Source organism: Ceratotherium simum, chromosome 39, assembly GCF_057802395.1.
Source record: "Ceratotherium simum simum isolate JZ-2026a chromosome 39, ASM5780239v1, whole genome shotgun sequence".
Taxonomy (NCBI): Eukaryota; Metazoa; Chordata; class Mammalia; order Perissodactyla; family Rhinocerotidae; genus Ceratotherium; species Ceratotherium simum.
This window is the reverse complement of record NC_141938.1, coordinates 13,138,066-13,165,203: the sequence shown is the minus strand read 5'-3', so window position 1 is coordinate 13,165,203 and position 27,138 is coordinate 13,138,066. Positions and strand designations below refer to the sequence as shown.

Genomic DNA, 27,138 nt, shown 5'->3' with positions numbered 1-27,138 from the left:
AATCGACGTAGGCTGGAAGAAGGGATGTGAATTGTAATGACACAATTATAGCCATTGCTTGAAAGGCAATCAGATCACGTCCCCTGCTTAAAACCCTCTGCTGGCTCCCTGTCCCACTTAAAATTCATGAGGCTGAGGGTAGGAAGGAATGGGGAGTTGGTATTTCACGGGGACAGAGTGTCAGTTTAGGAAGATGGAAAAGTTCTGGAGATGGATGGTGGGGACGGTTTTACGACCATGTGAATGGACTTCTTGCCACTGAGCTGTGCACTGAAAAATGGTTCAAATGGTACATTGGAATTTATGTGTAGTTAAGTATTTTACAATAAAAAGATTCATACTCCTTACCTTCGAGGTTCTGCCTGCCTGAGGCCCTGTCCTCCTCTCTCTCCTCACCTCCACCGCCTCCCCGCTCACTCACGCTGCTCCAGCCACACCGGCCGCCTCACCCCTCCTCCCAGCTTGCGCCCACCTCAGGGCCTTAGCACTGGCTGTTCCCTCTGCCTGGACCGCTCTCTCTGCACATCTCCCCACGGCTGCTCCTTCTCACTCATCCCGTCTCAGCTCAAATGTCCACGTCTTCCAGCAGGCCCTCCTTCACCAGTCGCCCCCACACACACCACACAGTCACCCCTACCTAGCACATTATCTGGCTTTTTCTTCATTATACATCGCTGCCTCAAATCAAGTCCTAATGTGCTTGTGTGTGCTCGGTCTCCCCCACCAGGCTCTGAACAACACGAGGACGGGGGTCCATACAGTGCGCGGCGCACAGTAGATGCACAATGAATATTGGCTGAAGGGCCAATCGGGTGGCCTGGCCCCATCCAGATGAAGACAGGGACCTACTCCCAGCTTTCTTTCCATATTTCCATACCAGCTCCCCAGAATTCTGTTCACTGCTGTGACCCAGCGGTGAGTCTCCCGGGTGGTCCCAATTGCCCTGGGCCACGCCACCGTCCAGGTCCCACCCCAGGGGACAGAGCAGACCCGGAGCCTTGGGGGCCGGTGGTTGTAAACAGTTTTATTGATGGGGAGGGGGTGGGGGAGGCAGACTCCAAGAGGGCACGGGGCTCAGCCGGCCACTCAGCTGGCATGCATAGTCAGCTGGAGGTCAAAGGGGGAGGTCACAAGGGGACAGGTGGCGAGGGACCCTCTGACCACCCTGGGGCCGTATTTACAGGGGGGCCCGCCCGCCTCTGCCGCCCCCCAGAGCCCCGAGCCCTTTAGACAGCTGCTGCCAAAGTGACTTCTGGGCAGGCCCTCCCGGCCCCCCTGCCCGAGACCCCCTCCCCGTGTCCCCTTGCAACTCCTATAACCGGCAGCTCGGGGCCCCCGGCCTTCTGGAAGCCCCAGCGTCAGCTCAGCCGACGCCCAGGCCGCAGGGGCCCCACAGTCGCACGCAGACACGCACACCCCGGCAGCAGCCCTCGCGGGCACACGCACGCACGCCGCCCTCCCCTTCCCGGCCCCTTGCACACGAGCACAGCATGCACACACACACACACACACCCACACACACACGCCAGGAGCCCGGGTCGAGGAGGGGCTTTCGGGGCGAGGGCGGGGGGCTCGGCTCTGCAGCCGCGGCCCCCTCCCCGGCCCGCCGCCGCCCCGAGAGCGGAGTTGTGCAATTGACTAGAAAACAGCAAAGGAAACGCAAATCGCAAAACAAACGAAAACCCACGCGCACAGGCTGGCCCTCGCGTCCGGAGCACGCTCCTCCCGCCCTCCGCCCCCCGCGGCCCCGGTGGGGCCGGGGGCCGAGCCCGCTGTGCTTCCGTGCGGCCGAGGGGCCCCCGCGCTGCGCCGGGGCCGAGCACCCACCGGAGCCGGCGGCTCGCTGCTGCGCCCCGCGGCCTAGGGCGCGGGGGGCGCAGTCCTGTCCGTGCCCCCGCAGGAGAGCAGGCGCGCCGAGTCCGTGCCGGGCCGCGCGTGGCGGCCGCGGTGGCGGTCCCCGGGGCGGCCCTCGCCGCTGTTGAACGTGTGCGTGCGGCGCAAGGCGGCGGCCGGCGGGGCGCGGGGCCTGCGGAGGCTGCCGGTGGGCGGCGGGCTCCAGGGCCGCGGGGGCCGTCGGCGGGGCCGCGGGCCCGTGGGCGCGGACACCACCCGCCGGCGGGCCGGGCTGGCGCGCGGGTGGGCGGAGGTCGCCGCGGCCGGGCCGGGCGCCGTGGACGCGGGGCTCGGGGCCGGGTCCCCGGGCGCGGGGCTGCTCGGGGGCGCGGGCGGGCGCCAGCAGCAGCAGCGAGGACGAGGCGGAGGCCGGCAGCAGCGGGTGGCCGTGCTCCCAGGCGCGCGGGCCCGGCGCGGGCAGGCGCTTCTGCGGCAGCGGCGTCTGCTCGGGCGTGGGCAGCAGCCCCGAGTCCAGGTCGTGGGGGCCGCCGTGCAGCAGCGTGGCCTTGGCCCAGCCGTTCTGCATGAGGGGGGCCAGCAGGGCCTCGGGGGGCCCCCCGGCCAGCCCCCCGGCGCCCCGGCCCCCGGGGCCGCCCGCGCGCCGCTCGCCCAGCCGGCTGACGCTCAGCACGGCCTCGGCGCCCGCGTGCGCCAGGATGGCCTCCTTGTCCCTGCGGCGCGCCAGCTCGCGCCGCTCGCGGAGGCCCACGTACCAGCCCACGCTGAAGCCCGACACCACGGCGCCCACCACGAAGGCCGCCACCGACGAGGTCACCAGCAGGTTCACCGACACCAGCCCCGCGCGCTCCTCCGCCAGGCTGGCCCGCAGGAGGCCTGGCCGGGAGAGCCGCGTGAGAGGGGCGCCCCCGCGCTTGGCCTCCGTGCGTCCGTCCAAACGTCTTCTCCACGTTTCTCTGTCTGCCCTGGGGTGTCTCTTTGTCCCTCTCACAGCCCCTCTGCGTCCCCCTGGGGTCTGTCCGAACTCTCCAAGTCTCTCCATCAGTCCCAAGCCTCTGTCTGTCCTCTGGGGTCTGTCCTTTTCCTGCCTCCCGAAGGGGAACCGGGACCCCCTGCCCTTCCAAGCCCTGAGGGAAGCCAGTCCCCCCACCCATCGGGGCACAGCGGCGAAGGGCGTGAGGACCAGGGCCAGGATTCGAGGTCCCCAGGCCTCCTCCCCGCGTCCCACTTACCCGTGCAGTCCCCTAAGCCTGAGGTGCTGGCCCCGGACACGTCCTGCTCGAAGGTGGCTCTGAGGGGGGACGAGAGGCACAATCAGCAGAGCCGGAGTGGGGAGTGGGGGGAGCCCCGACCTTCAGGAGGGTCAGACCCTCGCCCCCCCGCCCCCAGTACCTGGTGCCGGGGCTGAGGAAGATGCAGGACCCGTCGGGGGCCCACCCGCAGTAGGGGTCCTGGCTGCCGATACAGTTCCTAGAGCAGACAAGGGCCCCGGGGGCCGTCAACCTCAGTCCCTTCCGCTGTGCCTTACTATCCACTCCGGGGGTCCTCGTGACAATCTCTGCAGCAGGGTCACCCCGTCCCCATTTCACAGATGAGAAAACTGAGGCTCAGGAAGTTCACTGCTGCCCAGGAGCAGAGCCGGGACTGCAGCCCCAGCAGGCCGGCCCCGGGGTCTGTGCCTTGGCTCCGGCCTGTGGTGACATCATGGCCTCAATGGTGGGTGTCGAGTGGGGGTCCTCGTGTGGGGGCTCACACTGAGCCCAGGATGGGCCCGTACTTTATCTGCATTTGATCTTTCCACCCGTTTTAGAGGCAGGGAAACAGCCGCCTCCCGGGCCCCCAGATCCTCTTGCTCTTAAAATATCAGTCAGGTTCCCCCTCCTCTGCCCACAGCCCTCCAGGGCGCCCCCCTCCCTCGGGGGACAAGCCCACGTCCAGCCCGCAGCCCACCAGGCCCTGCACAACCTGCCCTGTCCCCTCCCTGCTCTCCCTCTCTCCCCCTCGCTGCCTCTGCTGCAGCCACATGGGCCTCCTCGCTGTTCCTCCAACACGCCCGGTCCTGCCCCAGGACCTTTGCACTGGCTGTTCCCTCTGTCCACCTCATCTTTCAATGAGTCAGAATGCTGCTGGACCCTTGATTCTAATCTGGCTGCCACGCTCATCTCCCCTCGCCTCCCCTCACAGCCTGCCCGGGGGCACTCACTTCATGCACCCCGAGTACTGCTGGCAGCGGGCCACGGGCACTCGGACCACACAGCGGGGGAAGGCCGCCAGCAGGCCGCCCGAGGCCGCGTCTAGCTCCAGGCTCAGCAGCCGCTGCCCCGTCTCGCTGCCGCCGGACCATCCACACCTGGGGGTGAGCAGATGGGTAAGCCTCAGGGGGTGCCCCGTCTCCCTGCCCGCCGGCCCCCCCCCCCGGCCTCTGTCTGGTCCCACCTGTCGGGCCGGTAGGTCTCGAACTCCTCCAGGAAGACGCTGGGCCCGGCAGAGCCCGAGGCGCTGGTGTTGGGCCAGACGAGGAACTTGAGAACGGTGCCCGCCTCGGAGCCCAGGAAGACGACGGTCTGGTTGCCCCAGGGGCCGGCGCCCACGTCCACGGCCACGCGCGTCAGCTGGTGCCTGCAGCCGGGCCGGGGGGGGGGTCAGGCTGGCCCTACTGCCCCTGCGGTCCCCCCAGACCGGGCTGCCACCTGGGCCTGTCTCTCCCTGAGTGTCTCCATCTGTCTGTCTCTCTGGGTGTCTCTGTCTCTGACTGTCTCTCTGTCTCTGTCTCCGTGTCTCTCTCCATCTCCGTCTCTGTCTCTCTCTGTCCCTGTCTCTGTGTCTCTCTCCGTCTCCGTCTCTCCGGGCAGCCCCAGAGCCGCACCCTCCGCTCTCTGGAGCGCCTGACCCCAGCAGGACGGCTCTCCACGCCCCCTCGCCTGCAGTGGGCCCGTCCTCCCTCCCGCCCGCCACTCTGGCCTGGCCCCTCGCGCCCACCCCCGCCCCACCGGGCCCCCGGCCGCGCGTGGGGACGGACCGCATCAGGGTCCGCACGATCCAGGGCCCGTGGCCCAGCGAGGGCACCGCCTCGTCCATCAGGGGGTGGGTCTTGACGAAGTGGAGGATCTCGTCGGGGAAGGCGCTGGAGGCGTTGTACTGCATGCCGGGAGCCGCGCAGCAGCCGGGCCTGGGGGGCGGGCGACGGTCAGGGCGGACCTGGGGGCCCCGCACGGGAGACCCACTGCCCTGCTCAAAGGGCCTCAGTTTCCCCGTATGTGTAACGGGTACAGCTGGACTCAACCACAGCTCAAACAGCGTCTGGAAGCCCCGGTCGTGGGCACAGGACCCACTCCGGCGCCTGGCCTAGGACGGAGGGGGCTCTCACCGGGGCCGCGGCACCTGATCCTCCGGCACAGGCGTCCAGATGGACTCGGGGGACTTCTGCTCGCGGAAGCGGCCCTCGAACACGGCAGCCACCTGCGTCATGTCAAAGGCACAGACGGCCGAGCCGGGGATGCTGGGGGCGCAGATGAAAGGGAGGTGAGCCTGGGGCGGGGGGGCACCACCTCGGGCAGGCACACGTGTGGGGGAGGCCTCGTCCTCTGAGCTGCCCGACGGTCAGTCCCCTGGGCCAGAGATGCCGCCCACCCACCCAACGCAGTCACTCTGCCTCCTGTGCAGTCCTCAGCCTGGACCACGGCTCAGCCCCTCCACGGCCACCCTGTGTCCAGGCTCCCACTGTCCCCGCCTGGACGTCCAGTCTCCCAGATGTCACTCTTGGCGCCTTTTAACCCACTCCCCAGGGAGCGTTCCCAAAACGCCAATCTGCCTTGTCCGTCTTCTGCCCCTCTCTCTCCCGTGGCTCCCTAGTGCTCTCAGGATGAAGTCCAGGCTCCTCCTCACGGCCCGTCACCTCCCTGCCCTCATATCCTCTGCTCTCCCCCTCGCTCCCTTCTCTCCAGCCACCCAGGCCTCCTCCCTGTTGGTTAAACAAACCAAGCTCACTGCAGCCTCAGGGCCTTTGCACATGCTGTTCCTCCACCTTAGAACACTCTTCCCTCTTCCTCCATCTTACACTCACTGAAGCCTAGTTTCAACGTCCCCTCCTCCAGGGAGCCCTCCCTGAGCTCCTCCAAAGGCAAGGGATGAGGATGCCCCCCCGTCTGCCCAGTGCTGGCCAAAGGGCCTTGGAGGCTCAGCGTCGGGCTTTGTCCCACCCTGGCCTGGGGCCGAGGCTGCTCGGGGGCCCCATCTTGCGCAGCCCAGGGCCCAAGGAAAGTGTGCTGAGTGAACGCGGGGCCTCTCCGCTCACATCCACCCAGGGTCCCCCATCCGCTCCCGTCTGCGCCCGCTGACCTGTTGCTGGGGGTGGAAAACACAGCGAGGACCACGGGCCGGCCGCCCAGGCTGACGACGCCTGTGACGGCCTGCAGCACGTTGAAGTAGAAGTGCGAGTCCCCGGGCACGGAGCAGTTGAGCCGCGCCTTCAGGAAGGACGTCCACTGCTTCTCCAGCACGCGGGGCGAGCCGCCCACGTCATTCTTGCACACTCGGGCCACGCGCGACACCGCCACCTGGCGCGACAGCCGACATCGGGGCCTGAGCACCAGGCCGCGCCACCCACCACCCGGCCCCGGCTCACTGTGGACCCGGCCGGGCACCGGGCCCCTTGGGGCGCCAGATCCCCCCGCGGAAACGCAGGGTGACAGTGACGGTCAGAGCAACCGTGACAGTCACAGTCCTGATCACTTCCACGTACAGATGGCTCACTATGTACCAGGCGCTCTGTTCCCATCTGCTCTTACTCTCCTCCCAAAGCTCTCCGAAGGAGGGCCCACTGATATCCCCACCATAGAGATGGGGAAACCGAGGCACGGAGAAAGGCGAGCAACGGGCCCAAGGTCACACTGGTGGTAAATGGCAGTCTGTGCACTTAACTCTCTGGCTGCCTGGATGGCTGGAGGGGTGGGATGGATGGGTAGGTGGAGGGATGGAGGGATGAATGGACAGATGGATTAGGGGATGGAGAGATGGATGGAGGGAGGGAGGGAGAGATGGGTGGATGAATGGATAGATGAGTGGATGGGTGGGTGGATGGAGGGAGGGAGGGAGGGCGGGGTGGGTGGGTGGGGGGTTGGGTGGAGAGAGGGAGGGAGGGGTGGATGGATGGGTGGGTGGGTGGATGAATGGATGGAGATGTGGATGGATGGATGATGGACAGATGAATGGATGGATGGATGATGAATGGATGGATGGGCGGGCAGATGATGAAGGAGATGATGACAGAGCAGTGGATGGGCGGATCCATGGGTGGCTGGATGAGCAGACACGTGGGTGGACAGAGGCTTGGACAGAATGGATGAGCAGGTTATGAGGAGGAGATGGGAGGCTGGATAAGTGGATACACAGAAGGGGGGACAGGGGGATGGGGAGATGGATGGCGGAGGGATGAGTTGAGAGCAGGAGGGCAGATCAGTGGCTGGTCAGGTGAGTGAATGAATGGACAGGTGGACGGGGAGATGGATGAAGGAGGGAATGAGCGGGAGGTGGGTGGAGAGATACAGAGGTGCGTGGAGCGGTGGATGAGCGGATGGATGGATGGATGTAGGCTGGCTGAGTTGGTGGGTGGGCAGATGGGCAGATGGGTAAATGAGTCCGTGGGAGTGTGGGTGAGCTGAGGACCAGAGAGATGGGTAAGTGAGAGGGTGGCCGAGTAGCAGGGCGAGTGGACAGACGGATGGACACTGGATGAGGGATGGAGAAATGCATGGTGGTGGGCGGGTACACAGCGCCAGGACTGGATCCAGGGGTGAATCTGACGTCAGACCCGCGAGCCTCACCCAGGGCTGTGCACCCAGGTTGCTCCACAAATGCCTCCAGCCCCGGGGGCCTGGGCCTGGCCGGAGCGGAGAGCCTCGAGGACCAGGGTGGAGGGCAGGACCCTGACACCCAGCTGGAGACTCATGGATCCACCTCTGCTCGCCACTTCCCATGCTAGAGCCTCTCAGCTCCGTGCCCCACTACACCAGCCTCTCTCAGGGGTCGGGGGGCGGAGTGCGGCCTTACCTTCTCCAGGTAGTTAAACTCCATCGCGATCTCCCGGAAGAAAAAGTAGATGTGGCTGCCCCACTCCACCGCGTGAACAAAGTAGGGCTCTGTAGGAGACGGGAGAGGAGGTCAGAACCCAGCCCCTGACATGAGAAAGGGAGTTACTGGGGCAGGGAACACATCAGCCTGGGTGGCTGCTTTTATTTTGAAGGGGGGACATCAGCTGATTACCCAGGCAAAACAAAATAGACTCAAAGTTTTTTTTTTTGCCGGGGGCAGGGGCATGTCAGAGGCCTAAAATCACCATGTCTACCCTTCACAAAGTGCGCCATCTACTATTTTTGTCAGCTCCTCCCTTATGTGCTGAAGAGCTGAGCTCCTGCTGTACCCCTCTTGTAGTTCCATTTCGGGCTTCTAAGCCACCCATTTCCAGCAAGTTCTACTTTAGATCCGACTTAAATCTTTCCTCTAGCTTTATCTTCAAAGAGGCCAGTAGGTTCCAAAGATGAGATGGGAGTCCCCTCCCTCACTCCTTGGAGACTGTTATTCTGGTGGGGGGATTTGATGAATGCCCAGCCCACCTTTGAACCACTTGGAGTCGTGTTTCACGGTGCGCAGAGTGGGCCGGTCCCCGAGGCTGCGGTAGATGACAGCGTCGATGGCTAGGAAGTCGGTGACAGTGGCCGTGAAGAGCATCCCTTCTGGATGGGGGTGAGTCAGGGGGAGACAGGTGAGAGATGAGATCATAAATGCCAGGGGCTGGGGGGCTCAAAACTCAATCTTCTAAGCCCAAGGGAAGCGTGTCTAAGCTCTGACCCCAGAGTGACCCCAGGCTGAGCCCCGACCCTGCGGAGCCCCGACCCTGGCTGACCCCGACCATGGTCACAGTCGACAGGTGGTCTCTCCCCACCGCCTTCTAAACAACCCCAACTCCAAGAGTGGAAAACGCCACCACGCCTTGCTTGGGGCTGGGGCCCCACCAGATGGTCACAGCTGGGGGACACTCACCAGAGAAGAGGGCGACGTTGGCGTGTTTGGGGTCGTAGGGGCAGCGGGCCATGCCACTGATGTTGTCCCCGAGAGGCTGCAGCGTGTCCATCTGCAGAGGAACAGGGTCTGAGTGACAGAGCTCCTGGCCGCGCGTGGCAGCCCCCCGCCCCCCCCAACTCCCACTCCAAGGGGAATCCTGGCTCCACCCTGGGTGCTGTGTGACTTGCTCAGTCACTCAACCTCTCTGGGCTCAGTTTGTTGATCTGGAAATGGGTCTGCGAGTCAATCCTAGTTAAGTAGCTATGGTTTCCAGGACTCCCGAACAGGCCTCCTGTGGGAGCCTCCTCGTGAGCTCCGGGTGAGGGGGCAGGGAGGGCATATCCGGGAAGGCTTCCTGTAGGAGGTGATGAGGCCCGAGGAAAGGGTGGCCAGTCTCGGCAGGTGAGCAAAGGTTGGGGGTGGGACCTGGGGCGGGCAGGGCGCCGCGGGGCGGAGACTCACGCTGTAGTTGGCACACACGGGGTTGAAAGCGTTGGATCCGCACACGAAGAGCGTGGATTCGTCCCGGAGTAGCAGCACCTTCACGAAGTTCCGACACTCGCCCTGGAGTGGGCCGGAGAGAGGGAAGCCACGGTGGGCGTGGTCACTGCGTGGGCGTGGCCAATGCTGTGGCCGTGATAGGCTGTGGCGAGGGAGGGGGCGGAGCCAGGGCAGACGCGAGGCCTTGACGGGAGGGGCCAGGGATGTGGGCGTGGCCAGGACTGGGAACCACATCAGGGGCGTGGCCACAGCAGGAGCTCAAATAAAATTGGGCTAGGGGCGTGGCCACAACTCAGGGAGGGGCCAAGACAGGGAAGTACTGTGTATCAGCAGCCGTTGAAGGGGTGGAGCTATGGGAAGACCAGCACTATGGGCGTGGCCATACTAAGGACCACTTGGGGGGCGTGGCCAGGCTCTGAGCATAGCCATGGCAACACCAGGGCCACAGCCTAGAAAGGAACCGAGGAGAATTTGCGCTGGGCGTGGCCAGGGCGGATTGGGCGTGGCTGGAGGCGTGGCCAATGCGTTTTGGGGCGTGGCCAGGACCCACTCACCTCCTGCTTGCCCTTCATCCGACACACGTTGATGTCGCTGGGGTTGGAGCGCCAGGTCAGCTTCTGGGGGCATAGGGAGCTGGTGAGGGGAGCGGGGTCCCCGACAGCCCTGGGAACCCCCGCCGGGCAGGCCAGAAGCCACCTTGCTCCCCAGCACAGTGTCAGGTCCCCCTGGTGGGAGCCCCAAGCGCTGCCCCTTCCCCCCCCTGCACCCCGTCCTCACCCGCTGGTACCGCAGCTCCGAGGACGTGGGGGGCTCCAGCTCCACCCGGTACAGGTTGTCCCTGGGGGAGGGGTGTATAGTGAGATTGGGGGGCCTACCCCCCCACGTTCCATGCTCCTGGTGGCAGCCGTGGTGTCCCACACTGCACATGCTCGTGCACGCCCTAACACGCCTCCTCGTGCCCTAAAATGACCCACAGGTTCTAGCACACCCCATGGGCTAAGCTTAACGCGCCACCTCGGGCTCACACTGCGGCCTCGGGTCTACACCCAGCACGATGAACTACCAGTGCCTTTACATCACGTGCCCCCTCAGCACCTCTCAGTCCCCGCAGGCCGCAGAAACTGCCCTGCTCCAGGTCACTGGCCACCTCGTGTTGTTAAGTCCAGCGGTCACTTCTCTGTCCTCCCCCCTCCGCGGTGTCTGACATGGCCAGTCCACCATCCTGCTGGGAACTCCGTCCACACGCGGCTCCCGGGCCCAGCACTTGCCGGGCTTCCCTCCCACCTCTCTGGCTCCGTCTCCCCCTCTCCCCCTCCTGGGCCCAGGGCTGGGTCCTCGGGCCTCTTCCCTCCCCCACCGGCATCCCTCCCGGGTGGCCTTGTCCCCTCTCAGGGCTCGAACCCCATCTGTGCCCTCCACGGCCACCACCCTGGTCCAGCCCCCGTTACTGCCCACCTGGACCAGCGCAGGCCCCTCCGCCCTGATGCCCGGCTCCCACCTTCGCCCCCCATAGTCTGTCCTCCCCAAAGCAGCCACCAGAGGGCACCCAGGAGCACCTGAGTCAAGTCCCCCCTCCTCTGCCCACAGCCCTCCAGGGCTCCCACCTCCCTCAGGGGAGAAGCCCACGTCCTTCCCGAGGCCCCCCAGGCCCCGCACGACCTGCCCCGTCCCCTTCCTGCCCTCCCTCCTCCCTCTGCTCCAGCCACATGGGCCTCCTCCCTGTTCCTCCAATACGCCAGGTCCAGTCCTGCCCCAGGGCCTTTGCATGGGCTGTGCCCTCCCTCAGATTTCCCCATGGCTGGCTCCTCATCATTCAGTTCTCGACTCAAATGTCCCCTCCTCAGAGAGGCCCTGGGGCGCCACTTCAGCGCCCTCTGTAGGCACCCAGTGAGTTCTGACTAAACAGCCATGCCCACCTGCTAACACTCCATCACAGGCTGCGGGCTCCACCCCACGCAGCGTCAAGCACCCATAAAACTCCCACCCAGGGACACACAGTCACACTCCAGCCAAACAACAGACCCACCATGCAAACCCCCCAAAAAGGCTCCCGCCTGCTCCCCGCACCCCGCCCGACGGTCCCCCATACCTGTCGCCGATGAACAGCGTCCTGTTGACCCGCAGGACGCGCTGGATGTTGAGGTCCTCAGGGCCCTCGGCGGGGGTCAGGCGGCCCGGCCCGCTGCCCACGAACACGGGGTAGTGGTTCAGGTCTGGGGAGGGGTGGGGACGGGTGTGACCCAGGGCCGGGATAGGCGAGCCCCGGGGGAGGCATAGCTGGGGAGCAGGACCCTCCCTAGGGACGCCCCCTCCCCGGGGACCCCCACTCACAGTCCCTGGGGGCCACGCTCAGCGGCGGCGGCTCCTCGGGGAAGAGGCCGTGGGCGCCCCCCAGCAGCAGCAGCAGCAGCAGGGCCGGGCGGGGAGGGGGCGCTCGGGGGCTCCACATGGCGAGGGCGGGGCGACCGGAGGTGGCACCTGCGGGCGAGGGCGGGGCGGTGACACCTGCGTGCGGCAGGTGGCGCTCGCGAGCCGCGGCCGCCTGGCCTTTCACTTCCCAAAAAACTCCCCATTGAGACCATAATTTAAAAAAAAACAACCATCACGGCAAGAACAATAATAATACCAGCACTTATTTTATTATCAGAACCACTTTCTGATCGCCTTTTAGTGACAGCTCAGGAAACGGTTTCTAACAAAATATCAATAATAACGAGAGTATTTAAATAACTTGAAACTTGGTTTTAAATCATTAAAATGTAATCATGATAAGAGAGACAGCATTTCGAAAATATATTTAAAAATTCAATCTTAAAACGTGCATTAAGAGGCCTTACAATTAAAACACGAAAATCTTAAAATGAAAGGCTCGGGAAAAAAAAAATTCAAAGGCTCTTGGAATTTTCTAAACCACAATCTGGAAGTGCAGGACCTAAGAATGGCAGAATATTCCAGCTGGCCAGGGGCCTCAGAGGCCCCCGGGAAGTCTGACGGCCTTCCGGAGTCCAGACTTTCGGGCATCTGCTAGAATACCGCTGTGACGGGAGTCTCACTACCTGCCGAGGGCGCCTGCTTCCCGTTCCCATTCTTCAAGGAATCTCAAGAACCTTCCAGGTGTGTGGCTCGGGTCAGTGAAGTGTGAGCAGAACTCACCCGCTGGGACCTCGTCCTCCATGCCCCTTCCAGAAGGGGTGCAGTCCGGAGGTCCCGAATAAGAACCCGTCAGCCTCGTCCTTCTGGGAAGTCTTGGGTGAGCCCCATGCCTCAGTTTCCCCGTCTGAGCAGCAGGGACATCTCCGAGGCTGCCCTGGCCTGGGGCTCGGGGATGCCGACCCGTGGAGACGACGGTGAGGGAACTTTGGCCCCGGAGCGCCTGCCTCCAAGGATCCAGGACTGAAAACAGGAAGGCCTTGCGTGGACCTGCCGAACTTCCTCTCCGTGACCCTGAACTTCCAGGATTTGTGACTCAGCGGCCGCCCGGATCCCACGTGTGCGCGGCCACGGCTCCGCCTCCTCGAGTTTCCTGCCCTGGCTCCTCCCCCGCTCCGCAGCCTCCCGTGGCTCCCCAGCACCCCTGAGCCAGGCCGGCCGCTGCCCGGCTGCAAGGCCCCCAGCCTGACCACCGGCCCCGCGGCTGCCCACCCCACCCTTCAGCCTCTCGCACAACACCTGCCCGGGCATCCGGGCCTCTCGGGGGCTCTGTCTGCTCCTTTTTATTTATTTTTTAACATTGTGGTAAAATACATATAACATACAATTTGCCATCTTAACCATTTTAAGGGCACAGCTCAGAGGCATGAAGCACATTCACACTGTCGTGCAACCATCCCCACCATCCGTCTCCAGAACTTTCTCATCTCCCCAAACTGAGACTCTGTCCCCATGAAACACTGACTCCCCGTCCCCTCCCCCAGCCCCTGGCCCCACCATCTACTTTCTGTCTCTGTGGATGTGACTCCTCTAGGGGCCTCCTGTGAGGGGATCACACAGTGTCTGTCCTTCTGTGTCTGGCTCACGTCACTGAGCATCATGTCCTCCAGGTCCATCCACGTTGGAGCAGGTGTCAGAATCGCCTTCCTTTTCAAGGCTGCGTAACATTCCAGCGTGTGGATGGACACATCGTGTTTATCCCTCATCCGTGCACGGACACTGCATTGCTTCCACCTTCTGGCTGCTGTGACTCACGCTGCTGTGAACACGGGTGTGCAAACATCCCTTCGGGACCCTGCTTTCAGTTCGTTGGGGTCTATACCCAGAAGTGGGATGGCTGGGTCACATGGTAATTCTGTTTAACTCCTGAGGAACCGCCATGCCATTTTCCACAGCGGCTGCTCCATTGTCCATCCCCACCAGCCGTGCTCAAGGGTCCCACTTCTCCACATCCTCGCCGCACTTGTTATTTTCTGTTTGCTAGTGGCCATCCCGATGGCTGAGAGCTGGTGCGCTGTGCCTTTCCCACGTTTTATCAGAATCACATTTAACTTAAGAAACTTCGAAACAACAGCTCCCGTTTACCGGCCCTCCAGCATCGGGGGCGGGGCTCCAGAGCCGGGCAGCGAGGGTTCAAATCCCACCTCTGCCATTTACATGCCACGTGACCCCGGACAGTTCACCCCCTTCTCTGAGCCTCAGTTTCCTCATCTGTAAAACGGGCATGGTAACCTACTGGCCTCAGAGGCCCGTGGTGGGGTAGCGGCATGGTTTCTGGCACACAGTAGGTGCTCAATAAATGCTTATTATTATTATTGCTGTTGGTGTTGGTGTCATATTAAGCACCAGAAGCTGGGCCGCCTGGCTTCCAGGAATTAGCTCACGAAACCCCCCAATGCGGGGTGCAACACTGAGCCCATTCTGCAGATGGGGAAACGGAGGGGCCGATTCGGGGGCCGTGGCCCCACCAGAGAGGACCGACCCCAGGGCTCCCCGGCTCCAGGATCTTGCTGCTAGGTGCTAGGTACTGATGGTCGTAACAAGATTAACAAGCACCCAGCCCGTTCGCCCGGCTCTCAGCCCAGTGAGGCCCGCAGCCATTTGACACCCAGTTCACAGACGGGCAGACTGAGGCCCAGGACGCGATGGGACCCCATGGCAAAGCTTTTCTCCTGGTTTTCTTAACTTTGCAAGGCAGCCACTTGGGGTTCAGAGTGGGGTTCATGTCCTCCCTCGGACCACAGCTGCCTCCAGCCCCACACATCCGCCCGAGGACCCCTGGACCCCAACTGGCCTTTTCTTGCCCCAAACCCCCTTCTCCTACCAGATCCTTGACTTAGCGATGGCCCCATCGTCCCTGAGCCGGAGACCGGAGTGTCCCCCCCTCCCCCCCAGTCCCCTCTGTGGCCCTCTGTCACCTCTGCTCTGAGCACCCCATTGCCTGGCTCCCACCTGCCACCTGGTCCCCAGGCCTCAGGCCTCCCCCTTCCATACCCTCCTCATGGCGAAGGAATCTTTCTAGAACTCAGATCTTCTCTGCTTCTCCTCTGCTCTAAACCAGTGTCCTCCCCTCGGCACTGCAGACATCGGGGCCGGGTCACTCTCTGTGGGGGGCCATCCTGGGTGCTGTGGGGGGCTGAGCAGCACGCCACTTGATGCAAGGAGCACCCCCAAATCATGACCACCATAGATGTCCCGACATCGCCCTGTGTCCACCGGGGGGCAAAACCACCCCCAGCTGAGAACCTGTGCTCTAAACCCTTCTATGGCTCCCCAGTGCCCTCGAAATGAAGCCCCAGCTCCTCCCCCACTTCCTTCTCTGCCTCTGGGCATCTGCACATGCTGTTCCCTCTGGCTGGAACACCTTCCTCCTGCTCCCAGTAACCTGGTCAACTCTGAGGTTTCAGACACCTCCTCCAGGAAGCCTTCCCAGATCAGCTTCCTTGGGGCTCCCCTCTGCCTGTGCGTCCCCCCTCAGCACCCTGATCACCCTATCTTCTAACTGCCTGGTTAACTGTCTGTGTTCCCCACTGGACTGTGAGCCCCTGAGAGGGCAGGACTGGGTCTGTCCCGGGCACCACTGTGTCCCCATCACCCAGCATACAGTAGGCGCTCAATAAATAATAAAAACAGCAAACACCAGGCACTTGCTATGTGCCTGGCATTGTTGTAAGAACTTAACTCATTTAATCTGCAGAAACACACCCGAGAGGTGGGGGCTGTTAATAGGCCCCTTATACAGATGGGGAAACTGAGGCATTAGTTATTGGTTATTGTGATGATAATGCAGAACTGAACCCCACGTGCTCTTTTTTTGGGGGGGTGTGGGCTGCTTTGGGGCTGACCCACTGCCCCTGGCCTCAGTTTACCCCCCTGACCTGGGGTTACCACAGACCTCAGCCCCTCCCCCACCCCCTCCTGGACCATCTGCTGCTCTCCGTGAAACCCGAGGCGCCTCTGCCAGCAGCCGCCCGGCGCCCGCCCGCCCCGGAAGCAGCCCCACCACCTGCCCCGGCACCTGGTCACCGGGAGCCGCCACCCGGGGCCGGCGCGTGCACCCCACGGCGAGCAGGGCCCCCGTGCGCCCGCGTGTCTGGGAGTGGGGGCAGTTATAACACGATGAAGCCCAGCCCCTACCCAGGGCGCCTCACGCTGGGGCACAGCCTCTGCCTGACCCCCAACTCACTCAACTCTGGGCACACACTCCCATCGCACAGACGGGGAAACTGAGGCAGAGCCGGAGATTCCCACAAGGCCACCCTACCTCATCTGCTCCCATCCTCCTGCATCCCTGGACCATCTTCCCGGCGACCACGCCGCCTAGTTACTATAACATTATCATAGGTTCCAATTTCCTTCTGGAACATTTCCCCCACCTGGCACTTCTTCGGCGGGGGTGTCTCGGCTACTCCTGACCCCTGAGCCTTCAGTATAAATTTTAGGGTCTGCCGGAAAGTTCCAAAACAACAATAAAACAAAAAACTGTCAGGACTGTCACTGGAACGGGGCCGGGCACACAGAGCAAACTGGTCTACTGAGTGACAGCCGATGTCCCCCCCAGCGGTGCCCCCTCCTCCTCCCCCGACGCCCTGCGACACCCCGTCCCCAGCCTCGTTCCCTCACTCTCGAGGTCAAGGCCAGCGAGTCCTGGGGGCTCTGCCTGCAAATTTACCCAGAATTCCCATCCCTTCCTGTCCATTCCCTGGTCGGCCCCCAGCATCTCCCGCCTGGACCAGCGCAGTCCCCTCCGCCCTGGTCCCCACAGTCTGTCCTCCCCGCAGCCCCCACCAGAGGGCACCTGTGAGCCCCCGAGTCAGGTCCTCCCTCCTCTGCCCACAGCCCTCCAGGGCTCCCCCTCCCTCGGGGGAGAGCCCACGTCCTCCCTGCGCACCCCCAGGCCCTGCACAACCTGCCCCGACCCCTCCCCACCCTCCCTCCTCCCTCGCTCCCTCTGCTCCAGCCACACGGGCTCCTTGCTGTTCCTCCCACATGCCAGGCCCGGTCCTGCCCCAGGGCCTTTGCACGGGCTGTGCCCCACACCTGAAAGCCTCTTCTCTCAGATACTCTCAGGGCTCCCTCCTGATTTCAGGTCTCTGCTGCAATGCCACCTCGTCGGAGAGACCCCTGGCCACCACCCCGGCCTCCGGCAGCCTCCCCATGCACCTCCCCTCCAGCCAGTGTCACACTCGCCCTTTAGACCCTCTGATACCCCGAGAGTGGTCCTCCGACCAGCAGCCTCAGCCTCACTTGGGAGCCAGGAGAAACGCAGACCCCCCACCGCACCCCAGACCCGCCCGCCCGGAGCCGGCATTTTAGCCAGACCTCGCCCCGTGCTCGGGTGTCCACGGACGTGTGGTCCCCCACGCATGTCCCCGGGCTCCACGTCCACGGCACACCACGGTGGCTGTGTGTTTGCACGTGTCCATAGATGCAACCACGGCACACATGTCCCCAGTGGTGGCGGGCCGTCCGCACGCGTATGCCCGCGCCCCTGTGTCCGAGCGTGTACATCCGCCCAGGAAGCCGCTGCCTGTCCCCCCATGATGGCTTTCTGGCCGCGTTTCCGAGGACCTCAATCAACCGGGGGCACCAGGCAGGTGTCCACCCACCCTCCTACCCCGCCCCGCCCGAGCTCGCTGCCCAGCTGGGGAAACTGAGGCCCAGTATGAAGGCTGGGCAGACAACTCCGCCAGCCGAAGAGCCCGGGTGAGTGGCTTGGTCCCTGGATCCCACAGCCCGGGGTTCAAATCCCGGCTCTGCCTCTCAGCAGCCGCGAGCCCTTGGATGGTCGCTTCCTCTGTCTGGGCCTCAGTTTCCCCAGCTATGAACTGCAGCTGGTTCTGAGTCCAGCCCTAGACACTGCAGTGAGGCTGCCAGCAGCTGAAGGCCGGGGGCTGGAGTTCTGACCCTTCCTTTCCTGGGCATCACCAGCTCAGCCCAGACCCTGCCACTCTCCTGCTCAAAGACCTACCGTGGCTCCCTAGTACCCACAGAAGGACGAGCCGATTTCTCTGCCTTGACAGTTAAGGTGCCCTCCCACCCTGGGAACCTTCCTCTTGCCCTCGCCTCCTGCCAGGCACGCCCAGAAGTCACCAGCCCCACCTCTGGGCCTTTGCTCAGACTGTCTCTGCTGCCAGGGGGACCTCTTCAGCCTTCTCAAGGCCCAGCTGCCCCCAGGACCCTCTTCCAATCACCCAGACGTAGAAACCTCATTCTCTCTCCTTAAAGCCCCACAGCCAACTCCTGCCCACCAGTCAGGGCCATATGCAGATGTCTCCTCCTCCAGGAAGCCTTCCCTGACTGCCCTGGCCGAGCCTCAGTTTCTCCAGGCTCCCCCAGCTCCACCCAATCTCAGCGACCTGGGAGCATCCGGGTCCCGCTCTGGCTCCCCATACCCCAGATTGGAAGCTCTTCATCTGCTCATCGGTTGAGCAATTATTGAGCGCCAGCTGTGTGCGCCAAACACTGTTCCAGGCACGGGGACACTGCGGTGAGCAATGCAGCTGCAGAGTCCTGCAATGGGGGGGGGGCTCGCAGTCCCGTGGGGAGGCGAGGGTACACACGTCACCAGAACTCGGAAGCTTCTGGTACTGACGAGGAAGCAGGACGCACAGGATGGCAGGAGCGTGACCGGCTGCTTTAGCCGGTGGTCAGGGGACCTCCCGGAGGACGGGACACTGGTGCTGAGGCCTGGAGGCTGGAACCGTTAAAGGAACAGCAAAACCTCCCAGTGGGTGGGGGGCTGCCCTATCAGAGAGGACCCCGGGACTCTCCTCTCGTCTATAAAACAGGGCACCGGAACCCGGCCCGGTCCACGCGCTCACTTGCAGTGACACGACCGTGCTGGGTGACCTCAGGCCAGCAGCTCGCCCTCTCTGGGCCTCTCGGCCCCACGGCAGGGCCCGGGTGACGCAGGCCCCGGGTCTGCATCTGCCGGGGCGGGCGGGGCCGGGAGGCCGTCTCCAGTTCCGCAGGACGAGGTCCTGGCCGGCCGCCCGGGTCCCCGGGGATCGGGTGACGGCGGCAGCCGGCCCGCACGGCCAGGTCCGGTTACCGGCTGTACTTCCAGCTGCCCCCGCAGCTGCCGCGGCCGGCAGGGCCCGGGGCTGTCTAGGAACTGGGCCGCGCAGCCGGGGGAGTCCCGGGGGCCCTGGGGGGCCGGGAGAGGCCCTCTCGCCCCCACGCCCGCTCCGCGCCCGTTAACTCATCCCTCCCCGGACTGGGAGGCGGCCAGCGCGTCCCCCTCCGTCCTCAACCCTCCTCCCTGTGGTCCTGGTCGCTGGAGCCTCAGTTTCCCCATCAGAGCATCCCCATCGGGTAATCAGGACGGGTAAATGAGCTGCACGTAGTAGGTGTTTAACAACCGGTATTGAGCGCTGTGCAGCCCTGGGTTACAGCCTTCCCCTCTCTGGGCTTGCTTCCCCCTCTGCAAATGGGGACGAGACTGTGGGCTCCAGGGGGCAGGGGTCTGGCGATCACAGACACCGGCTAAATGAACGTCCCACGAACAGTCCCTGCTCATCAAAGAGCCATAAATATGTGTTTATTCCAGATCTCCTGAGGACCTACTGCGCACCAACGTGGCCATGCCCGGGATCATGTGTGTTAACGGCTTGGCACAGAGCCGGGCATGCAGTAAGCACCCAATTAATGCTGAGCATCTCTTCAGAAGAGGATGCTGCTCAGAGTACCACTCACAGGGACTCAAGTAAAAGCTTGATAAAGCCCCTACTGTGCGCCAGGCGCCGGGCCGAGCCCTTTGCATGTAGGAACTCGTTTCCTGCCCACACCAACCCTATGAGGCAGGGACCAGCACCCTCAACCCCCCTTCGCAGAGGGAACAACTGCGGCTCAGAGAGGTTAAGCCACTTGGCCAAGGTCACACAGCACGAAAGGGTGCAGGTGACATTTGAACCCAGGCCACGTGGCTCTCCTGCCTCCTGCTGACATCTGCTGAGCGCCCACGACGCGCCATCTGTCGCCGCGTTGCCTAAATGCACATTTTGCAGAAAAGCGAGCAGAGACCCAGAGAGGCTGCCCTGTCCCCAGGCCACTCAGGGAGCCGGGGGTGGGGGGGAGAGCAGGTGGCAGAGGCAGGACCTGGAAGGGGGACACGGACAGGTCCCCGGGGGCTCCCGGCCCAGAGGGGGAGGGAGGGGGGCTCCCGGGTAATTAATTTTAATCACTGTTTGGAAACTGGGCCGGCAGGAGGCCAATCGGAAGCTGCAACTTGTAATTAGGAAGGGGGGGCGCTTTCCCGAGGAAATTCAAGTGTCACCTGTGCCCCGAGGTAATGAGGGGACCGGGGAGGGGGTCCTGAGGGGACTCCTGGGGAATCTGCGATGGAGCTGGGGCTGGGGGGGGCAGGCACCTGTCCTCAGCCTTAATTTGGGGGAAATCGAGAAGATTTCTGGGCTTGGCTTTACGGGGGTCCACTTTAGGGGGGACAAAGAGATGTGGTCCCAGCCCATGGGGCCCCGGATCTGAGAGCAGAAGATGGGGCGTTCTGGGGCCCTCCTCTCCCCCCAGGCTGACCCCCCACCCACAATCCCGCCAGTCACTGCCCCGCCCACAGGCCCCGTCTGGGAGGCCGCGGGGATCCCCAAGCGCGACGGGAGCAGAAAGGCGAGTCTTGGGGGGACACCCCCGACAGAGGTCGGGCAGGAGGCAGGCGGCCCCGCCAAGCACTGCTGGGAACGGAAGACCCGGCAAATGAACTTGAAGAAGACAAAGGCGGGAAATAGGGCCCGGGGGACGGCCCCGGGGTCGGAGTGGGCCACAAGTCCTGGTGAGTCAGGACTCAGGAATGGTGGGGATGCGGGCAGAGCGACACGGGCTCTGGGGCTGGGGCGTGAGAAGCGTGCATCCGTGGAGAAAAATGGCGAGGGGCAGGGGGCCCCGGTTTGCAGGGTGACCTTGGGGAACGTGCCACCCGGATCTGTGCCTTGTTTCTCCACAGAGCCTGGGGCTCAGACAGTCAAAGGGGAACAGCAGCAAACATTTATAGAGCGCCTACTGTGTTCCAAGCCTGTGCAACTAAAGTACTGGTGAGAGGGGTTTTTCTCGCCATTTTACAGGTGAGGAAACTGAGGCCTAGAGTGGGCAAGTGATACACCCAAGGGTGCACAGCGACCATACTGGGATTTGAACACAGGCCGTAAGGTCCAGACGCTGCACTCTTAACCATCGCGCTACCTGCCCCCTGAGAAAGGGGCTCCCGGGCACTCCCCACCGCCTTCCATCAGCAAGTCCAGAATCTTCCCCATCCACCCACTGCCTTCTCCCTCTACCCTCTCAGCCTGGCCGCCCCCATCGTCACCCCCCTGGAACAGCACAGTCTCCTCTGTTCTGGTCCCGGGCTCCCACCCTCGCCCCCACAGTCTGTCCTCCTCACAGCCCCCACCAGAGGGCGCCTGTGAGCCCCTGAGTCAGGCCCCCCTCTGCCTGCAGCCCTCCAGGGCTCCCTCTCCCTCAGGGGAGAGCCCACCTCCTCCCCCCGGCCCACCAGGCCCTGCACAACCTGCCCCGTCCCCTCCCTGCCCTCCCTCCTCCCTCGCTCCCCCTTGCTCCCTCTGCTCCAGCCACACGCAAGGCCTGGTCCTGCCCCAGGGCCTTTGCACGTGCTGTGCCCACTGCCTGGAATGCAATTCCCCCAGATTTCTGCATGACCGGCTCCTTCTCATTTTCCAGGTCTAGGCTCAAATGACACCTCCTCAGAGCCACCCCCTCTGACACCATCCACTAAGACAGCCCCGCCTTCTCAGCTACATCATGCCAATTACCATCTTCAGAGCCCTCATCATATGAATGTATTTTATTTCCCGAGTTGGTGTCCACGTCCCACTGGCTGGGGGCTCAACAAAGGCAGGGCCCCCTCTGCCTCGGTCACTGCTGGTCGCCTGCCCCTGGCACATAGGAGGGGCTCACGGAATATCTGCCAACTCCTCACACGAGAGCAAAGACCCCCAGCTCCCAATGAGACCAGGGCCGGGGGCCACAAGTCTCTGCTTTCCAAAGTTATTCCTTTTTCTGGAGTAAAAAAAAAACACAACAGGACGATGCCTGGCATTTCGCCCACCTCCTCTTGTTTTAATGTTTAACCCTAACAGAGAGAAAAAATAGCATCTATGTTTTACAGATGGGGAAACTGAGTCTCAGAGAGGAGGCGTGAGTGAGTGAAAAGAGAGATTCAAACGCAGATAAGTCTGATCCCACTGGGCCATCTCTAAGGGCAATAATTGAGAGGGGCTGTCTCAGCTTTCTGGGGGGCTCTGACTCCTGGGGCTCCGGGAAAAGGAGAAGGTTCTGAACCTATCAGAAAACACGTAGCAGCCTCTGGTGAACTCCTACACATCCGTCATGGCCCTAGCTGCAATGCCCCTCCTTGGTGCATCTTCCCTGATCAACTTGCAGAGCCCAACTTTTCCCAGCCCCATTGTCTCCCTTTGCCCCGGCCCTGACCCCATGTAGCAGAGAAGGCCAGTGTCTGCCTCTGTTTCCCCTCATCCAGCCTGGAAGCCCCTTGAGGGCCATCTAGGCACCACAGCTAAACCCTCCCTCTCTGGGATCCCAGTGTCACCCAGCACGGGGCATGGCACACGGGGGCCACTGGGAGTGTTTGTTGAGTGACTGATCTCCCCAACAGCCCTGGAACAGGTCCCCCCCCCCCCGGGGCCTCCCTGAGAACCCACAATTCCCCCCTGCAATCAGGCAGTTCTCTCCTAGATCTGCCCGGGCCCAGGTGTATCCTGGGAAATGTAGTCCTCGCTAGACTGGGCCTTCCTCCCAGCAGGCCCTGGGGCGGCCTCCTCTGGCCCCCGAGGCCAGACAGTGAAGGGTCATCGAGGGCAGCCGGTGGGAGACCCCGTATCCCCGCCCGAAGGGACGGAAAAGGGATCCTCAGCCTCCCGAGTCACCCCCTTGGCACATTCTAAGGCCACCACTTTATCTGGACAGCCCCGAAGGATGGTGACGAACAGCCGGGATCATAAAGACAACAGAGAACCCGCAGTACCTGGACACTCCAAAGAAATCTGGAGGCCCGCCCGGGCCTGACCGAGATCAGAATTATTTTTCCAGGATTCTGGAAAGGTGGCTGGTCCAGCCTCACTTGCTTGCCTCCCAGGATGGGCAGCTCACCACCTGCTCTGAGCAGCTCGCTTGGTTTCCAGGAGCCTGTCTCCTGGGAGAGACCCTTCCCCGCGGCTGCTCAAGGTCTGAAATGGTGCTCATTCCCTCCTCTGCTCTAAAACCTTCCGTGGCTCCCTACGGCCCTTGGGATAAAGCCCCTCTTCAGGTTGGCATTCTCGGCCCCTACCCAACTCTCAGGGCTAACTGCTCGTCGTCGGCCACCCTTAAAATAGTCCAGCCACGCAGGGGGCCCCCAATACACCCCACTGTGCCTATCCTTGCCGCTCCTCCGCCTGAAATCTCTGTCTCCCTCTCCTCCTGGTAACATGCTTCTCATCCTGCAAGCCCAGCACCAGCATCCCCTCCTCCAGGAAGCCTTCCCTTCTTCCACCTCTCCCGACCCGGCCGAGGCCTCTCTGGGGCCCCAGCATCGCCCACAAAGGGGCAAGCACACAGGACAGGGCCACGCCCCAGGGTCGGCTAGGGACGCCTCCTTCCCAGGAGACGGGCAGCGGCCTGCCGTCGTCCTGCAGCCCCCGGGGACCCAGCTCACCTTGCCCGCGGCTGACGTCAGGGTCACCTTTGCAAGGACAGCTGGGTTTCTATCTCCCAGGTCCGGCCCCCGGGAACCCGGCGACTCCCATCTCCAGCCCTGGGTGGCCGCTGCAGATGGCACCCTGCTCGGCACAAACCTCCAGCACCTTCTCTGCCCAGGGGACAGGCGCGAAGATCCAAGCCTAGAGGAGGAACGGCCCCTCCCAGGACTAAGACACCTTCTCACCTCCAAGCAGAGGAGGCGACAGGATCAGAGGACCCGTGGGTGCGCAGCCCGGGCAGAAGGCAGGCGGGAACCGGAGGCAGAGGTCACAAATCCAGAATATTCTCTCTGCCTCCACTCAGCTCCTCAAACCAAGACCTCTCCTGGGGCGATGGCAGCCCAGAGAGGGCTAGCGACCTGCCTGAGGCCACACAGCTGCGCTCCTCTCAGCCCCCATCCATTTCCTCTTTGTCGAACTTTTTGGGGAGAGGGGCGGGGCGCTGACAGCTCCAGGTCTAATTTCTGCCCAGCCCAGCTCGACGGGGGGTGGGGAGGGTGGGGGTGGGGGGGTGTCCAGGGCAGCCTTTGGGGAGACACCTGGGTTTCAGCCGATGTGGGGGCTCCTTTCCCCCTGACTCCGCCAACCAGCCCCAGGAGCCGGGAGGCCTGGCTTCCCTCTGCCGCCTCCTTGGGCCTCAGTTTCCCCATCTGCTCCGGGAATGGGCCGGTTCAGGGTGGACACGCTACAGTTTAATGCGGCTTCCGCCAGGCTGGCACCCACCCAATACCCAAGGGGGTCTCCTAGGGGCCACGGCGACCCCCAGCTGCCACCTTCCCCTCCGGGGGGGGGGGGGGGGGGGAGGGGAGCCCTGACCCCACTCAACCCCCAGCCATCCCCCACATCCTGTTGACAGCAATTGCCCCCAAATTCATCCCTGAAAGAAACGGTGTCTACTAGGGCGTGGGAAAGGGGCTGGGGGTGGTGGGGTCCAAGGGGGGGGGGTGTCCCAAGGGTACTGAACTTTTATTTTGGAGAGGGAATTTGGACCCCCTTGAGAAGCTGAAGGAATCCAGAAAAATACGAAGTGAAGCAATTTTGCAAATGGGGCGGGGGTCCCGTCCGGAGCACCAGTGTTAGGCCCCTCTTGCTCTTGAAATCTAACCCTAGACCCCCAAAGCCTGAGGGCCCCCTCTCCTAACCCAAGCCCCAGGGCCCCTCCAGTCTGGGGGTGGAGGATGACAACCTCAGGGCGACGATGCCAAGACCTCGGCCAGAGAGGGCCAAACAGGGGCTGAGGGTCTGCCAACCACCCCCAGCCCCAGGACCCTTGCAAATACTCCCAGCTCCAGCGTCTCCACGTCCCGGGCGGGGGCGGGGGTCCCCGACAGCAGCGCCCCCTCTGGGAGGTGCCCCAAACTCGGAGGGCGCCCGGAGGCGGAGAGCAGGACAGGGGGGCACGTGACCCCCGCCCCGGGGACCAATCAGCGCCCGCAGGAGGGGGGCCACACTCTGCGCCCCCCACCCCGCCCGGCGCGCACGGAGAGAGCCGCTTTCTTTGTCCCTTTGTCAGCTCTTGGGGGGCCCCGAACCCCCGGGCCCCCACTGCAGCGGGGGGATCCGTCCCGGCCGGCTGTCTCCCTCCCCCTGCGGCCCCTCCCCAGCCGCTCGGGCCCTGGACTCGTCCTGGGCCGGGCGCGGGGCTAGAGAGGGCTCGGGGCGCCCCAGGCGCGGCGGCCGGAGCGCGGTGCGGGGCGGAGGGGCCTCACCGCGCCGGGACCACCTCGCCAGCCCCGGGTCGCCCCGGTCTTAGCTATGGGGGCCCCGCCCCCCAACACCCCCCCCAGCAGGCCCCCTGCCTGCCCCGAACCCTCCACCTGGGCCCAAATCCAGCTCCCCAGCGGCGCAGCCGCGAGCCCCCATTATTGTGCCTCCTACGGCCCCCCCCCCGCCCCCGGCACAAAATCTCCACCCGCTGCGGTGCCGACAAGAACCCCATCACAGCTCCACATCCAGGCCCCCAGGCAACAATCCGGGCCCCCCCAGCAGCGGTGCCAGGAGACACCCCAGGATGGAGCCTCATCCGGCGCCCAGGGCCCAAATCCAGCCCCTGAAAAGCGCTGCTCCTGGAGCCCCATTACACCGCTCCAGACAGCGACCCCTCCCAAATCCAGCCCCCTCCCCAGATGCGCTGCCGACCGATCCTCGCGTTGTAGGGCTGCACGAACCCCCCCACCCCGGCCCCAAATCCATCCCCCTCCCGGCGGCGGGGCCCTCGGGCCCCCCCTCAGAGCGCCCGAGCCGGCCACCCCGGCCAACAATTGGGCCCCCCAGCTGCGCGCCGACAGACGCCCCCCGGAGAGCGCCGCCCCAGCCCCCTCGCGGACGCCCCGGGGCGCTTACCTCGGAGCCGCGGGCGCCGCGAGTGCGCGGGAGGGAGCGCGAGGGCGGGAGGGCGCGGCGGGGGGGCCGTGCGCGCACCTGTCCCGCCCGGCCGGCTCAGCCCGGCATCCCGGGGCGGAGGGGCTGGGGGCGCTCTCCCCGCCCCTGGCCCGCGGCGCTGCGCTGGGCGGGGGGGCTCAGCCCCGGTCCCCGGCGCGCCGGCCTCGGCTCCGGGGGGGGCGCTGCGCGGCGGCCGGGCCGGGGGCGCGCCGCGGCCGCATCTCCTCCGCCCGCCGCGGCCGCCGCTGCGACTCGCGGCTCCGCCACCTCCGCCCCCCTCTTCGCCACCCCCCTAAACCCGGGCCGGAGCCGCGCAAAACCCGGCGCGGAACGGAGGGCGGAGCCGGGTGGGCGGCCGGAGGCGCTGGGGGCGGGGGCGGGATGGAGGGGGTGGGGACGCGACCCAGGAAGAGGCACCCTGCTTTCGTCCAGGGGGCAGGCCTAATTGGCCCCCCTGGCTTCCTGCCCCGGTGCACTCTGGCCAGACCCGCATCCCCAGGACGCATCCCTAATCGCATCCGCGGGGATGATGGGGATGCTGCGGCGTCATGACCCCGGTGGTCCACATGGCCGCCTTCCTGTGTGAGGTCATTTGTTCAGTTCATAAGCATTGCATTTAACAGCGCTCAGTGGACCAGCGAGGAAACTGAGGCACGGGGAGGCGTCTTGTCCAAGGTCACCCAGTTAGAAAGTGGCAGACCCGGGACTTGCACCTGGGCAGAGTGGCTGGAGATGAGCGTGGTCCACAGCCCCTGGAGGCTGTCCTCTGTCCCAGCACCCAGTGGGGACTGGCCGGGAGGGGGCTCCTAGGGGGCTGCAGCTCTCCGTGTCCCCTGCCTTTGGGGCTCCAAGACAAACCCTCTTCTCTCCCGGTTTCAGACACCTCCCTGTGACCTCTCGGGCCCTCTGCCACCTTAGCACAGAGATCGAGCCCCTCTCAGGGCCTCAGTGTCCCCCCTGTGTCCAAGTACCTCCTCACGTGACTGTGTATGTCTCCACCACTGGGCTTCGTGCCATCCTGGTCCCTCTGGCATCTCCAGTATACAGCAGGCGCTCCATAAATGTTTTAGTATTATGTATTTATCTAGCGACATTTCCTGCACACCTACTGTGTGCTGGGACCACTTCTGAGCATTTGATGCATGTCAGCTCATTAACGCTCAGGGCAGCCCCACGAGGCTCCCAGAGA

The 27,138-nt window shown here is 64.0% G+C and overlaps 1 protein-coding gene across 1 annotated transcript; it reads right to left on the bottom strand.

Annotated features, from left to right (window-relative positions):
• Window positions 1-1,004: 1,004 nt before the first annotated feature.
• Window positions 1,005-26,173, bottom strand: SEMA6B (semaphorin 6B). The gene is given in 18 exon segments (XM_087425698.1): window positions 1,005-2,143; window positions 2,145-2,727; window positions 3,084-3,142; window positions 3,244-3,321; window positions 4,055-4,201; window positions 4,288-4,470; window positions 4,871-5,020; window positions 5,219-5,350; window positions 6,190-6,407; window positions 7,900-7,988; window positions 8,463-8,582; window positions 8,890-8,980; window positions 9,373-9,474; window positions 9,966-10,028; window positions 10,189-10,249; window positions 11,501-11,624; window positions 11,743-11,889; window positions 25,911-26,173. Coding segments are annotated over 17 exon segments (2,601 nt in total). The 5' UTR covers window positions 11,861-11,889; window positions 25,911-26,173; the 3' UTR covers window positions 1,005-1,860.
• Window positions 26,174-27,138: the final 965 nt, after the last annotated feature.